The sequence below is a fragment of the Agaricus bisporus genome (genome assembly GCF_000300575.1).
Source record: "Agaricus bisporus var. bisporus H97 unplaced genomic scaffold AGABI2scaffold_6, whole genome shotgun sequence".
NCBI classification, from domain to species: Eukaryota; Fungi; Basidiomycota; class Agaricomycetes; order Agaricales; family Agaricaceae; genus Agaricus; species Agaricus bisporus.
In genome coordinates this window covers 491494-504057 of record NW_006267369.1, presented here as the reverse complement: position 1 = coordinate 504057, position 12564 = coordinate 491494, and the positions used below count along the sequence as shown (strand labels likewise).

The following is a 12564-nucleotide window of genomic DNA, read 5'->3' as shown; positions in this document are numbered from 1 at the left end:
GAATTGGACCAAGGGTCTTATTTCTTATACAAACGACGCTTCATTTGGAGAGTGGATCATATGCATCCTTTACAGGTCTTCTCTACTGTAGTTCCATCTAGGTCAGCCTCATACATAATTTTACTTATTATTACTTACCACGTTAACGTCAGCTCTCTTTCAGTCGCGCGACATTGTATCTTTCCGTATCCTCCTCGCGTATACCGGGAATATTTGACGACGTTGTTAATAAAGTTGCGCCAGGATTGGCGCGGTTGAATGATAGTGAAAGAAACCTTGCGCCGCTATGATGCATATGATGGGTGAATATGGTACGATAGTGATTTGAGTCGGTAAGGATGCCAGTGATTCCGCACGAGCTCGCATGCTTGAAAATCGTGTTGTACGAGACTCTGGGCCAGACTTTGACCAATGGCGTCCGTTCTCGTCTTGCCAGTGAGTTATCCGGCACGAGCATACATAAAGATTGAGAACAAATACGCATTGGAATTAATCGTGGGGACAACGTGTTGATGATATCATGCGGTGATTACCCGAAAAGGAACTGGGATTGTTGGCGTCTATTCTTGTCGACATTGGGTCACTCTGTCCCAACACTGTAGAGCAATGTCAGACGGTCCACGGTCAGTCTAACTCGCCGGAAGAGCAACTCTTCATTATTGACCTTCTGCATATACTATAGGCTACGACAAACATGGTACAACGCCCTCAACGACGCCGAGGCGCATTTCCGACAACTCCTCACGTCTACGGACTGGAAGCGGATCTCCACGGCACCAGGGTCTCTGAACAAGAAGGGCAAGGGACGTGTTTCAATTGTGCCAGAGCTCACAGACGTCGTTGTACACCGACATGCGGGCGTAGCTGGAGGAGACCCTGTCTATCGAATGCTGTTGGACGTCGCAGTTGGAGAAGAGAATGTCTCGCTAGAGTCCTGGAAAGCCGTTCTCACTACGCCGGAGCTTAGGCAGGAATGGGATCCTGCTGTGGAGGAAGCGCGTCTACTGGAGATGTTTGACCATAGGACGAGGATTTCAAAAACGAATTTTACGCTTGGCTGGCCCGCAAAGTGAGTCTTTCATGACTGTGATCCGTTTCCAGAGCTTAGAAGGTTCCTAGTCCACGAGACGCCGTAACGATTGCAAGACTGTTTCATGACGCAAATACCATAATCGACATCTCCACCTCACTTCCTCGTTCTTTAGATGAACCTGCTTATCTTCGCCCCTCACCTCCATATGTTCGTTCATATGAAAAATGTTTGCATAATCATTTTGCCGTCATATATGTTCATTGCTTACGTTTCATATTCTGCAGTGTTTGCATGGTGTATTCAACTTGTACAACCACAATCCGACAAAGACGATCCGACAAAGAAGAAACCCGCTCGACTACGCATAACATGCTTTTGGCAACATGACTTCAAGGCCATATGGGCCTTCAATTCATCCAGCTCCTTGGCCCAGCAACTATCGACCATGACACTCAGTTTGTTTAAGACAGTCGTGAAACGTGGAAATCGTGTTGCGAAACTCTCTGGTTACGGGAATGGTGTATCAGTAGACCGTATACGATATCAAATCGACAGAGAAGCTCTTGATTTGGAATATGCCATAATCCCAGAGGACGATGAACATTCAATGCCAATTGAACAAGGACAGGGAATGGAAGAAGTTCTTTCCCTGAGGGAGCAGCGGCGACTAACGCGCTCCATAGAATGTATATTGCCATCGCTTGAAGGCTGGGAAGTTCAAGTGACAACTAGAGCTTCATCGGATGAGGTTGAGAGGCTACCTTGGTCGGCTAATGTCCTACGGACAAATTCGTCCACGTCACCTTCACGCGATCAAATCATTCTTCGAGTCACACATACCGCTCTTCCTGATGCATACTCGGTGCTCAAAGTCAAGATTACAGTCGAAGTTTCAGCAGCTTCACGAGGTGTCCGACTCAATGGTATACCCAAGGCGATCGTGGAAGCAGAGGAACGGGATCCATTTTCGCATTTCATGTCGCCGACTATGCTACAAGACATCGCTAGCACGGCTGATCTCAGTGCTACCACATCGGTGGGAACTGCCAGTAGCGTGAATTCGGCGTCATCTTCGGTTACACAACTTAATCGTTCTACGCCCGAGCGGTCGGCTGCTAGCGCGAAGTCTATTTTGTCGCGCGTACGGCGGAATTACATCTATTTTTCCTCCCTGCTCCAAGAGCCAGAAGCAAAGTGGCGAAGAAGTATGTGCTTGGTTTTTTTCTGATACACTTTTAGTATTCATCATATTTTAGCTACTGAAGGGCGCGGCGTTTCGATCACACAATTGGACTCCATTGATCCGACACTTGTTGTTTACCGTGCCGAAGCTACGTTTGTTGGCGTCAATCTCTGGGATCTTTATGCTGCTGTCGTGACGCCCGGAGCAAGACAATTTTGGGACAAACAGCATGAGGATGGTGTTTTATTGGAGGATGTGAACGAGTTGACAGAGTTGTGGCATTACAAGACGAAACCAGCCTGGCCGGTCAAGTGAGTATCTATAAACATCCAAAGCGCGTTTCTTATATATCTGTTGTAGTGGACGAGACTCCGTTGTCCTCAAAACGGTATACAAATCTCCAAACGCAATCCATGTCTTTTCCTTCTCGGCCGACGAACCTCATCTCTTTCCAAACGTCCCCATCCCCGAACCCAATATAATTCGCACTCAAGTCGATCTGCAAGGGTGGTCTATAGAAGCATTATCCCCTACAACTACGCTTCTTACACTCTTGGAACAATCCGATCCGAAGGGATGGACTAATAAAACGTCTATCCCTACCCAGATGATTAATACTTTAGCTGGGATTGGGGATTTTGCGATTAAGTGCGGTGGACCACCGACTGTTACTCGACTTGCTGGTGCGAAGATCAATGAGGTTAGGTATGATTATGAGAAGGTCAGCTTTAGAGTGGAATATGAAGCTTGTGCGGAGGACGACGGCGGCTACTGGAAGTGGTTCGACTACCACCATGACACCCTCGCGTGGCGATGGTGAAGATTCTGATTCACATTCACCGGCTATTGAACTGGAATTACGTTGCGATATTGATACTTGGGCTGCGTCGTTGGATATTATCGTTGATCCACCACCACAAGTGATAACTTGTTTGAGGAGACATCGTTTATCGGTAGAAGGCGGTGGTTTATGGCTGACGCTGGGTCATGATGCGATGTTTATGGATGATGAAAGGTTACAAGCTATTATCAGGAAGGCACCTGGGAAGGAGAAAGGATTGGTTATGGTTAATGGAGCGAAGATTCATGTGGATGGTGAGGAGATGAGCGAACAAGAGATCAAGACTTTGACGAAACAGAAGAGGGTTAAACCAGTTAGGATTCCTTTGGATCAACCGCCTGTGATGGGGAATATCAAGAAGAAGAACGCGGAATGGGGAGATGGTGGTAATGGTGGTGGAGGGGATGGTAATTCTAGTGGTGGTGCGAGCCCTTTGATGGAAAACAAACCAGTGGACAAGGCTATCAATACTTGGGCTTCGGCGCCGAAAGTGTCAAGTCCTCTTACGAGATTCCTCAATTATTATGTTGATCAGGCGACAACGACGACTCAACAAGCTGTGGCGGCTATGACTCCTACAGGTGCTTCTGGTGAAACCAATGTTACCCTATCGTCATCGAAAGTACCGCTTCAATACGCTTTGGAAGCTTTTTCTTGGGTTCAAGATACTCATTCGTCGTCGTCATCGTCGCTAGGTTCCGGTTCAACATCTACAGCGTCTTTATCACCGTCGTTGTTGTCTCCTTCATTATCTGGCAGTAACTCCAGCAATACCAACAACAACGACTGGACACTCGTTTCAGAAAAACCATTTCCAACACATCGAAAATTGGTTCCAGAAGTGTCATCTATAATCCCTGTTTATAAAGGATCAAAAGTCATTGAAGGGTTTTCTTCTGATGAATTGATACCTTTGATCGTGCATTCTGAGTGCAGAAAGAAATGGGATGATAGAGTTGGGGATTTCAAGTTGTTGGAATCGTATGGTGGAGGATGCTGGACAGGGTTTGGAGTTGAGAAATTGGGAGTTTTTCCGTTTAGGGATAGAGGGTTTTATGTGGCTAGTGTTGTGGTTGTGAGAGGTGGTGGGGGTGGTGGGATCTTGGGTCCGGGGTTGTCTAGAGTGGGTTCGACGAATGTGAGTGATGAGACTCGTGGTGGTAATGGTAGAGGTGGCAGCGACAGAGTGGTGCCATCGAGTGGAACGGGATTACATGTCGGCGGTGTCGATCATTCAAGCACCAATTCAAGAAGAGCGATTTATTACGTTTCAGCGTCTTTCAATCCCGAATCACTTTCAAGTTCTGCATCGCAAACATACGTTTCGTCGAAATGCAATCCCAATTCACTTCCAATCGGTCGTATACACATCGATGCATGGGTTTTGGAAACGCTTGATCCGTATACGAAAGAGAATTATATGATACCTTCGACTAGGTGTACACGATACATCTCGATGGATTATGCGGGTTCGATACCGCTGGCTGTCAATTATATGATCAATTCTTCGATAATACCGAAAAGTATACAAGGGTTGGAGAATTTTATCAAGACGATGAAGGAAGCGAAACCGTTTTTGCCGGTGTTGAGATTACCGAAGACGGCTATGGTGGTTGGAAATGTTGGGAGGAAGGAAGAGGAGATGTTTGTGGGGTTGAAGAATATGGCTTGGAAGTTGAGGAAGAGGGATGAATCTAGATTGGTTGTTTGGGAGAGGTTTAGTTTGGAAGAGAGGGTTTTGAGTTGTTGTGTTGAGGTTGAGTTGGATAAGGAGTTTGTTGAGAAAGTTAGGAATGGGATTGGGAGTGGAGGGAATGGGAATGGGAATGAGGAATTGGAAGATGCGACACCGAGGCCTCGTACGGCTATACCGTTGAAGATTGCTAGTCCTATGGAAAAGGAAGATAGTGAGGCGACGATCACGACTTCCTCTTCTTCTCCGACGAGTTCAGATACTTCTTCGATATCTTCAACATCTTTCCCGATACGTCAATACCCGCAACGAACAAGAACGGTGTCGTCAACAGCGACCATATCACCTATCTATGCTGCTGCTGCTTCTGCTTTCGAAGATCAAAGAAGAGGCAGAAGTGTCAGTACGTTTATCACGAGAGAAGAAATGATGAGACCGGCATCATTACCATCAGCATCGTCACGACGGTCGACTGTGATGAATGATTTGGTTGTGATGGAATTGGTGGTGGATAAGAAAATGTATCCGGAAGGATATGAAGTGAGAGTTGGTTCGAGGATGAAAAAGGATGTCAAAATCGGGAAGGACGGTGGTTTTATACCTCTTGAAGGTATAGAATCGAATATGACGTCGAGTGTACTTCCTTTGAAGTATTCGGTATTTGCTATGCCATTGTCGGCAATGCATTCGTCTGGAGAAGCTGGGACGAGACATTTGGTGAGAATGGTGTTACCAACGGCGCAGATTGAAAAGATGATGATGATGATGGGGGCTGGGTTTGGAGAGGTTAGGGATCCGTTGACGGGGGAGATGAGGAAAACGCCTTCGGCTGCGGCGGCGGAGAATAAGCAACCGCAGTGGTGGAGTGATATGTTGGAGTTTGGGGGTGCGGTTGTTTGGGTTGAGGTGAGACCAGCGAAGACTATTGTTTCTTCTGTTTCTTCGGGTGCTAGGGGTTCGACGAGTAAAGGGAGTTTGAAGAAGAAGAGTAAGGGGAGAGGAGAAGTGGTGATGGTGAATGAAACGGAAGTTGTGGTGGTAAATGAGGCGGAAGCTTTGACGGATCTTGGGAGAGAAGAACTGATGGATGATAAAGTGTCTAAAATGAGTGTTATTTCGAGGTGAGCTTCAGCTTGTTTTTGTTCGGCGGTGATATTTCGTTTGCACTCTTCACATTAGAGTCGCAGCAGGCAATAGGGTTGCAACAGGCCATTTTTATTTTTATTTCTCATTTCTAACGGAGAAACGCACTTGTACAAGAAAACTAATGAAAATTACAGGGTACCGAATGATGCGGAGGCGCTACCTGAGGAGTTGAAGACTCCGATTGGGATAACACATGATCTATGTGATCTGACGAGTTCTGCATCTTTGGAAGCTTCGGGCTCTTCTGTGAGTGATGGGAAGGATGAGAAAGGGGGAGGAACAGAAGGCAAGAAGAAAGACGATAATTTTCCGGGCGAGGAATCGCCGAAGACTATGGTACGTGTCTGTGGGTGTTGGGTTAAATATAGCACACTGAGAATTTTTTGATCGGATAGGGTGAGGAAGAGAGTCAACCTCATGTGAGCCGTGTGGCGAGTGGTGGAGGCGGTGGGGCGTCTGGGGGTCTTTTAGGATTTTTGAAGAATCCCCTGCTGGCGAGGTGGGGGGCGATGGTGGATGTAGACAAGAGGGAAGGAAGCGAGCTTACGGTGCCGGGAGGTATTGGAGAGGAAATGGGCGTCTGGAGGGAAGTAAAGGAGGGTGAAGGACGGCGGGGTGCACTGTCGAGGCTAATTATTGTGGCCGTGATCGCCTTCCTGCTGGGATCGCTGCTGAGGAGTCTAATATCGCCTGCGGACTTTGTGTACATCGGAGAGGCACGGCCTGAGGGTGAGGGGGGTGGGGGATGGCGGGAGCTGCGACGGCTGGTGGAAGTGAAGTGTGTATTCGGAGGGTGGGACGTGCATATCGCAACCGTTCCGTAGCTTGTGTAACTAATAATTTAATTAAGGCGGAGATTGGGGCGGTGCCCGAATAGGAAGGGGTGCGGTGTTTGGCAGGAACCAAGCAAGCCAAGCAGCGACTCCAACGACAGCTCTTCTCCCTCTCAACAACCACTCCCTCGTCTTTCTCCCCACCGCCCTCGCTGCACTCTCCTCTCCCACGCTCCTCGCCGCCCCGCCGCCCGCCGGCCCCGATATCCCCGCCGGCCCCGTCCGCTCGCCCACCCGCTGGAGGCTTATCTCTCATCCATGGCCTCCGCTCCGCCGTCCCAGCCGCCGCCGCAGCTCGGCCATCCCTCCCAACCGTCGCCCGATGCCGCCTCGTCTGTGCTGTCGTGGGAGGGCGACAAGATGTGCGTCCGCTGCTGCTGGCGTCATGCTCGACTCACGTTTTCACAGGTTCAACATCTACATATACGACTACTGCCACAAACGAGGCTTCAAAAAGACCGCGAGAGAGCTCCTTGCAGAAGCTGACATTGCCCCAGAGTCCACTCCCCCCATAAATGCCCGCCAGGGCCTACTCTTTGAGTCTGTCCTCCTCCAACTCTGATCCGTTTCCCGATTCTGATCATTCATCCATCACAGATGGTGGAGCGTGTTTTGGGTCCTTTTCCAGGCAAAGTCGAATCCCTTGGGCGGTGCCACAGACGACGCTTGACATACACCCAGGTGAGTCCATCCGAGTCTTTTTTTTTCATCCTCGACCAACACTTGTAAAATAGTATCAGACTCGGCAAGCCGCGATGCGACTGCAAAACACACAATCATCCGCTCCTCCGCCACCTGGGCCTCCACTGCATCTCGGTAGAACCTTTTGTCCTTTCAAGGTACATACGCTAATTCGGTTTTGTTTCTACAGCTGGTGCTTCAACGGGTGGAATGCCACATCGACTCAACAACGGCTTACAGCAAGGGCAGCGTCCGGGAAGCTTTATGCCCAACGGCTCTTTACCTAATGGTGCTGGTCCCCCGGGCGTGCCAGGCCCTCCATTTACTCAGCCAAACGGAACTTCCAATGCTGGAAACCAACACCACCCCCATCAACAAGGCCCCGCTTTCATGCCTGGATCCGTGCCTCGACCTCCAATAAACGGTCCTCCGCCGCCCCCGGGCCAAGTGCAACAAGTCCGCGGAGCAGGAACAGGCCCCTTCCAAAGCCCGACAATGGCTCACTCACCGCCTGGTTCTGGACCCCCCCAACAAACAAACCAATTTGGTGTGCCTGTCGGCACTTCACCGCATATGGGAAACATGGGTATGGGACGTAACATGATTCCTCATAGTCCAATGAATCCAAACACTCAAGGAAACACTCCTCAACCCGGTCAGCAGTCTATGCAAGGCCCGAGCCAGTTTACTGGAGGCCGACCACCCAGTCGAACGACAACGCCAGCCGATGTTCATCCCAGCCCATCATTGACACAGAGACAAGTCACCGGGGACATAATTAACATGGAAGTTTTAAATATTCCGAACGCTACTTTAGAAGTGCTGAAAGGCGAACTCGGTTTGGCTGGGAAGGATGTCAGTGCCCTAACTTCGACCGACAAGGTGCGCATTGCATTCATTGTCAAGAAACGCGTTGATAATGATCATTCATTTCATGAACTTAGCAACGGATATTAACGGCGTTCCGAACTCGTCGACCAAGTATTCCCAAACCTGGAGAGTCCATGGGTCCGGGTCCATCAAATCTTATGCGCTCCAACTTACAGCAAGCACAAGCCATGCAAAACCGTAACAACAAGAGGAATAGTAATTCGCCAGGCGATGAGGTTGGTTTCTGTTTCTGATCCGTGTATAGCCTTCTTGATTCTGATGGTGACACAAGCAGCATGAGCATCTTAGAACAGAGTCATCGCCACCGGATCGTAAACGCGCACGGACGTCACCCGGGCAGACGCCATCTATGGCTCCCATGTACCCCGGACAGCAACAACAAGGGACGTCAGGAATGCAACACCCTGGGATGCAGACGGGAGCTGGCGGAATGCCTGGGGGAATGCCAGGACCCGGTGGCATGCAAGGTCCGAATCCAGGCATGTCAGGGCCTATGCAGCAGGGCGGTATGCAGTCTGGCGCGTCTCTTGGCATGCCTCCCGGCATGCAAGGTCACGGACCGGGTGGGCTGCCGGCGCCTGGTGCTCCAAATTTGGTGCCTCAAGGGCCTTTACCACAGCCTGGCGGAATGCCGCCCGGAGCGCCTGGAATGCAGCAAGGACCTCCTGGTGGAGGGCCCGGGCCTGGAATGCAACATCATATGGGTGGACCGACGAACATGATGATGCCAGGGAGGATGGTGAACGGCGGCGGCCCGCATGGTAGTGGCCAAATGGGCATGGGACCACAGATGGGAGGAATGCCGCAAATGAGTCACCCGATGGGTCCCCCGGGAGTTCCACCAAATATGACGGTAAGTATCTTCGTGGTTGGCGATCAGATCGTCGAATGCTTAATAACATGCGTAATAACAAGGCCTACCGTCAGAATATGACCAAAGTGCACCAGAATAATATGCCCATGAATAACGCCTCACCTGGCGATTCGTCATTTAATCCGGGACTTGGCCCACAGTTCAATCCGAATCCCGGTTCTCGACCCATGAACAATCCTGCTATCGGCGGACAACCACAACATCGAATGCATCCACCAGCATCTCCCGCACCTGGGAAGGATGGAAACAAAGACGGTAAACCGACAGATGGATCACCACGAAACCAACAAACACCTAATCAAGGCCCGACAACTCCTGCACCTAATCACCAAAATGCAACATCGAATCAAGGAACACCTGTGGGCGGTCCGAGGACTGCACCTTCACCTGGTCCGGGTGCCGTCATGGGTAGTTTGAACCCTATGAATCAGGCTGGTAGTATGAATATGGGAATGGGAGGCATGATGGGGATGAATCAACCCCCACCTCAGAATTCTGGCATGTCTGGTAATTCGGGTGGCGGAGGTAATAATGGTGCGCCTGGCACTGGTGGCAATGGTGCTCCTGGGAGTGCTGCAGGTGCCGGTCCAGGAGGCGGCGTTGGTGGAGGCAGTAACAGTGGTGGTCCGAATTCAGGGATCAGCTCAGGTATGAATTTTTTGGGTATGAATCCGATGGCTGGTATGAACGGACCCGTTGGTACAGGAATTGGTGGTGGTATGAACTCCATGAACCCACCATCATCTAACGGTAACAATGGTGATGGTGGTGGTGGTAATGGTGGTATGGGTGGTATGCAGGATTTAGTTTTCTCACATGAATTCATGAATACTCTGGTGGATGGCCTTGATCCTGCGATGGTGTTTAGGCCGGACGGGGATATTAATTTCGAGAGGGATTTTGGGCAGTGGTTCCATCCGGAGGATTCGCTCGATTTGAAGTAGCGGCAGTTGGTGGATTTCTTTGTGGAATATTTTCCTTCGCTTCAGGATTTTTTCATTTTGCTCATTCACACACGTCCCCTGGAGTGGATTGGTGGAATTTTTTCTTGTGCTTTGCGCTATGTTTTTTTCTTCTACTTTCTTACTGCTGTGTTCTTTTCTTGTGTTTTGTTGACTCTCACTCTTTATTTTATTTTGATTAGTGTATCATCTATGTCTCTTTTTTTGTCCTTACTTATCCCACATTTCGTCCCCCTCGTCGCTTATTGTCCCCTCCCTTCCGTCCCCCTACATTACCTCATATTTCTTGGTACCCGCCCTTCCTATTCTTCTTTCTGTGCTTTTTTTGCGTATACCACTTGGTCTCTCCACCCTCCCTGCCCCACCCGACGCCCTCGCTTCCTTCGAAACAACCTACTCACCTATACATCTCAATCATCACCATTAAACTCGGCTTTTGCATGTGCTTTTGTTTTACGCTCATCCCTCGTCTCCCCTCAACCAAGCCCTTGCGTTGTATGGATTAATACTACGTGTTTCTCTCGCCTCCCGTCGTCGACCATGATCTCTTTGGCGCTCTCATCTCCCTCGTGCGGTCGAATCTACAAGGCGGATTCAAAAATTGTCGTCTACCCTTTCGTAGTTGGTGTGCGGTAGTGGTAGTGTGCATGCGTTTTTGCTTTTATCGTTTCTTCGTTCTTGTACGTGCGTGATTATTTTTACCCTTTTGTGTCTGCTTCGTAGTTGGTTAATTACTTACAGCTTCATTTGTTGATGTGTTTGATTTTTTTTGATAGATATCACCTAAATCTCTCTCTCTCTCCATGTATATTACATCTCTCTCTATCTCTCTAGCTGTCTCTCTCTCACTTTTACTTTTTTGAGTTTGTTGTCCTGGTTTTGCGTATTTGCGTGCACAAGTTTATTGAATATCCGTTTGTCCTACTCGTGAAGTTTGATTGATATCGTGGAGGCGCACAGTTGTACTAATGAGTCCTTTTGAGGTATGGTATGGGGCTAGTGTTGGTGCATTTTGATACTATCGGAGAGTATCATTCTGAACTAAATTTGACCTGAAGAGGATAGGACGGTTATGTTAGAGATTTATGAGGTCTAGTTCCCGTTTTTTATGCCGTGTTTATTCAATATGAGAAGGGATATATACGATTCTACGTTGTAGGCCTTGTAGCTCCAGTCTTTCGTGCTACCAATGGAATTTGGACGACGAGAAATTGATGATGCTCAATCCGGTTTGTTTGGAATATAAAGAAGTTGGAAGGGACTGGGTTGGACCGATTACCAGTGATTCAAGTGGGAAGTTGGAGAATGCGCGTGTTAGAGAGATGATTGAGGTTAGTCAAGAGGATTTGAGCGATGAAGAGAAGAAGAAGAAATTGTATTATAGGAGAATTAAGTTTGAGGGTAAGGATAGTGTGGTGGCGTTTTGTGGATTGGTGTCGGATGTGACGGAACAGAAGGGAACTTTTGTTTGGGATGAGGAAGGGAGAGTTGGGGTGTGGGAGGTTAGGGCTTTGAATCCTGTTGGGAGAGAGGATATTGATTCGTGGGCTAGGAAGGTTATTAGGTTTAGAGAGGATGGAGATGAGAGTACGAAGATTGAGGAATTTGTGGAAGGATATTCGGTGGAGAAGTTTAGATTTTTGGAAGGAGTTACTAAGAGGTTTACTAAAGATTTACACAAGTTGGTTCTTTCTCTCACTTTTACCACTTCGTTGACTAACGATTACTTATTCTAGGAATTGGATGAAGAGATACTCGGATGCTTTCGACGATTAGTTTCATTAGTCTACTTTTCTGTGGCTGCAAACAAACTTGTTGATCTAATTATAGAAGTTGACTTGGAGTGTGTCACTTTGACTGTCAGTCAGATGTCCAGTGGTTACGGTATGTGTTGGAGATTTCCGGACCCGAGTTCATTTTCACTGTGGCGCTATTAGGGGAGATCATTTTTTGATGGACACGAACTGGAGGATGAAACATTCAAGTTCTGATCAAAGGAAGAGAGAGAGAAAGAGATGTCCTTTTTCGTAAGAGACTCGAACTACTACCGGTGAGTCAACGGTTCTGGATCTTCATTTCGTGTAAATTAATTGACTTCGGAAGATCGGAGACTAGCAAAGCATTCTTTTTTGAAAATGGATTTTTTCTTATGACATGGAATGAAATTTCATTTTGTTGAACTTGCCAAGCCACGTTCAATATGCATCGTGTATGTCAGAGGTGGTATTTTTAGCTCCGAGTCGGGAGAGTTATGAACTATGTACGGGGGTTTAATTACTGGTAAGTATCATGCTTTTGGGTTTCTTTGGGTGATAATCGACGACTGCGCGCGCTATCATAGCTCGGGTCGGGGGTTGTTAGTATGTAGTACTAATCCGTATATCTTCTTGAGTCCGAGCTACACGGAGTTATGAAACTTCTATACAA

At 48.3% G+C, this 12564-nt stretch overlaps 3 protein-coding genes across 3 annotated transcripts; all 3 read left to right on the top strand.

Annotated features, from left to right (window-relative positions):
- Nucleotides 1-606: 606 nt before the first annotated feature.
- AGABI2DRAFT_185799 (hypothetical protein) lies at nt 607-6771 on the top strand (the record flags this gene model as incomplete). The annotated part of the gene is made up of 9 exons (XM_006461621.1): nt 607-623; nt 683-1069; nt 1120-1259; nt 1318-2238; nt 2290-2527; nt 2577-2965; nt 3039-5871; nt 6031-6232; nt 6292-6771. The coding sequence occupies 9 exons, from the start codon at nt 607-609 to the stop codon at nt 6718-6720; spliced, it is 5556 nt and encodes a 1851-aa protein (XP_006461684.1). The 3' UTR covers nt 6721-6771.
- A 1199-nt stretch (nt 6772-7970) lies between these two features.
- On the top strand, nt 7971-10934 carry AGABI2DRAFT_193081 (hypothetical protein). The gene is made up of 5 exons (XM_006461620.1): nt 7971-8292; nt 8355-8516; nt 8573-9154; nt 9217-10821; nt 10879-10934. Exons 1-4 carry the CDS (start codon nt 7984-7986, stop codon nt 10117-10119), a joined length of 1956 nt encoding a protein of 651 aa, XP_006461683.1. The 5' UTR covers nt 7971-7983; the 3' UTR covers nt 10120-10821; nt 10879-10934.
- Nucleotides 10935-11354: 420 nt separating this feature from the next.
- Nucleotides 11355-12091, top strand: AGABI2DRAFT_118544 (hypothetical protein; the record flags this gene model as incomplete). Its single annotated transcript, XM_006461619.1, has 3 exons — nt 11355-11822; nt 11874-12021; nt 12075-12091. 3 exons carry the CDS (start codon nt 11355-11357, stop codon nt 12089-12091), a joined length of 633 nt encoding a protein of 210 aa, XP_006461682.1.
- Between the last annotated feature and the right edge of the window lie 473 nt (nt 12092-12564).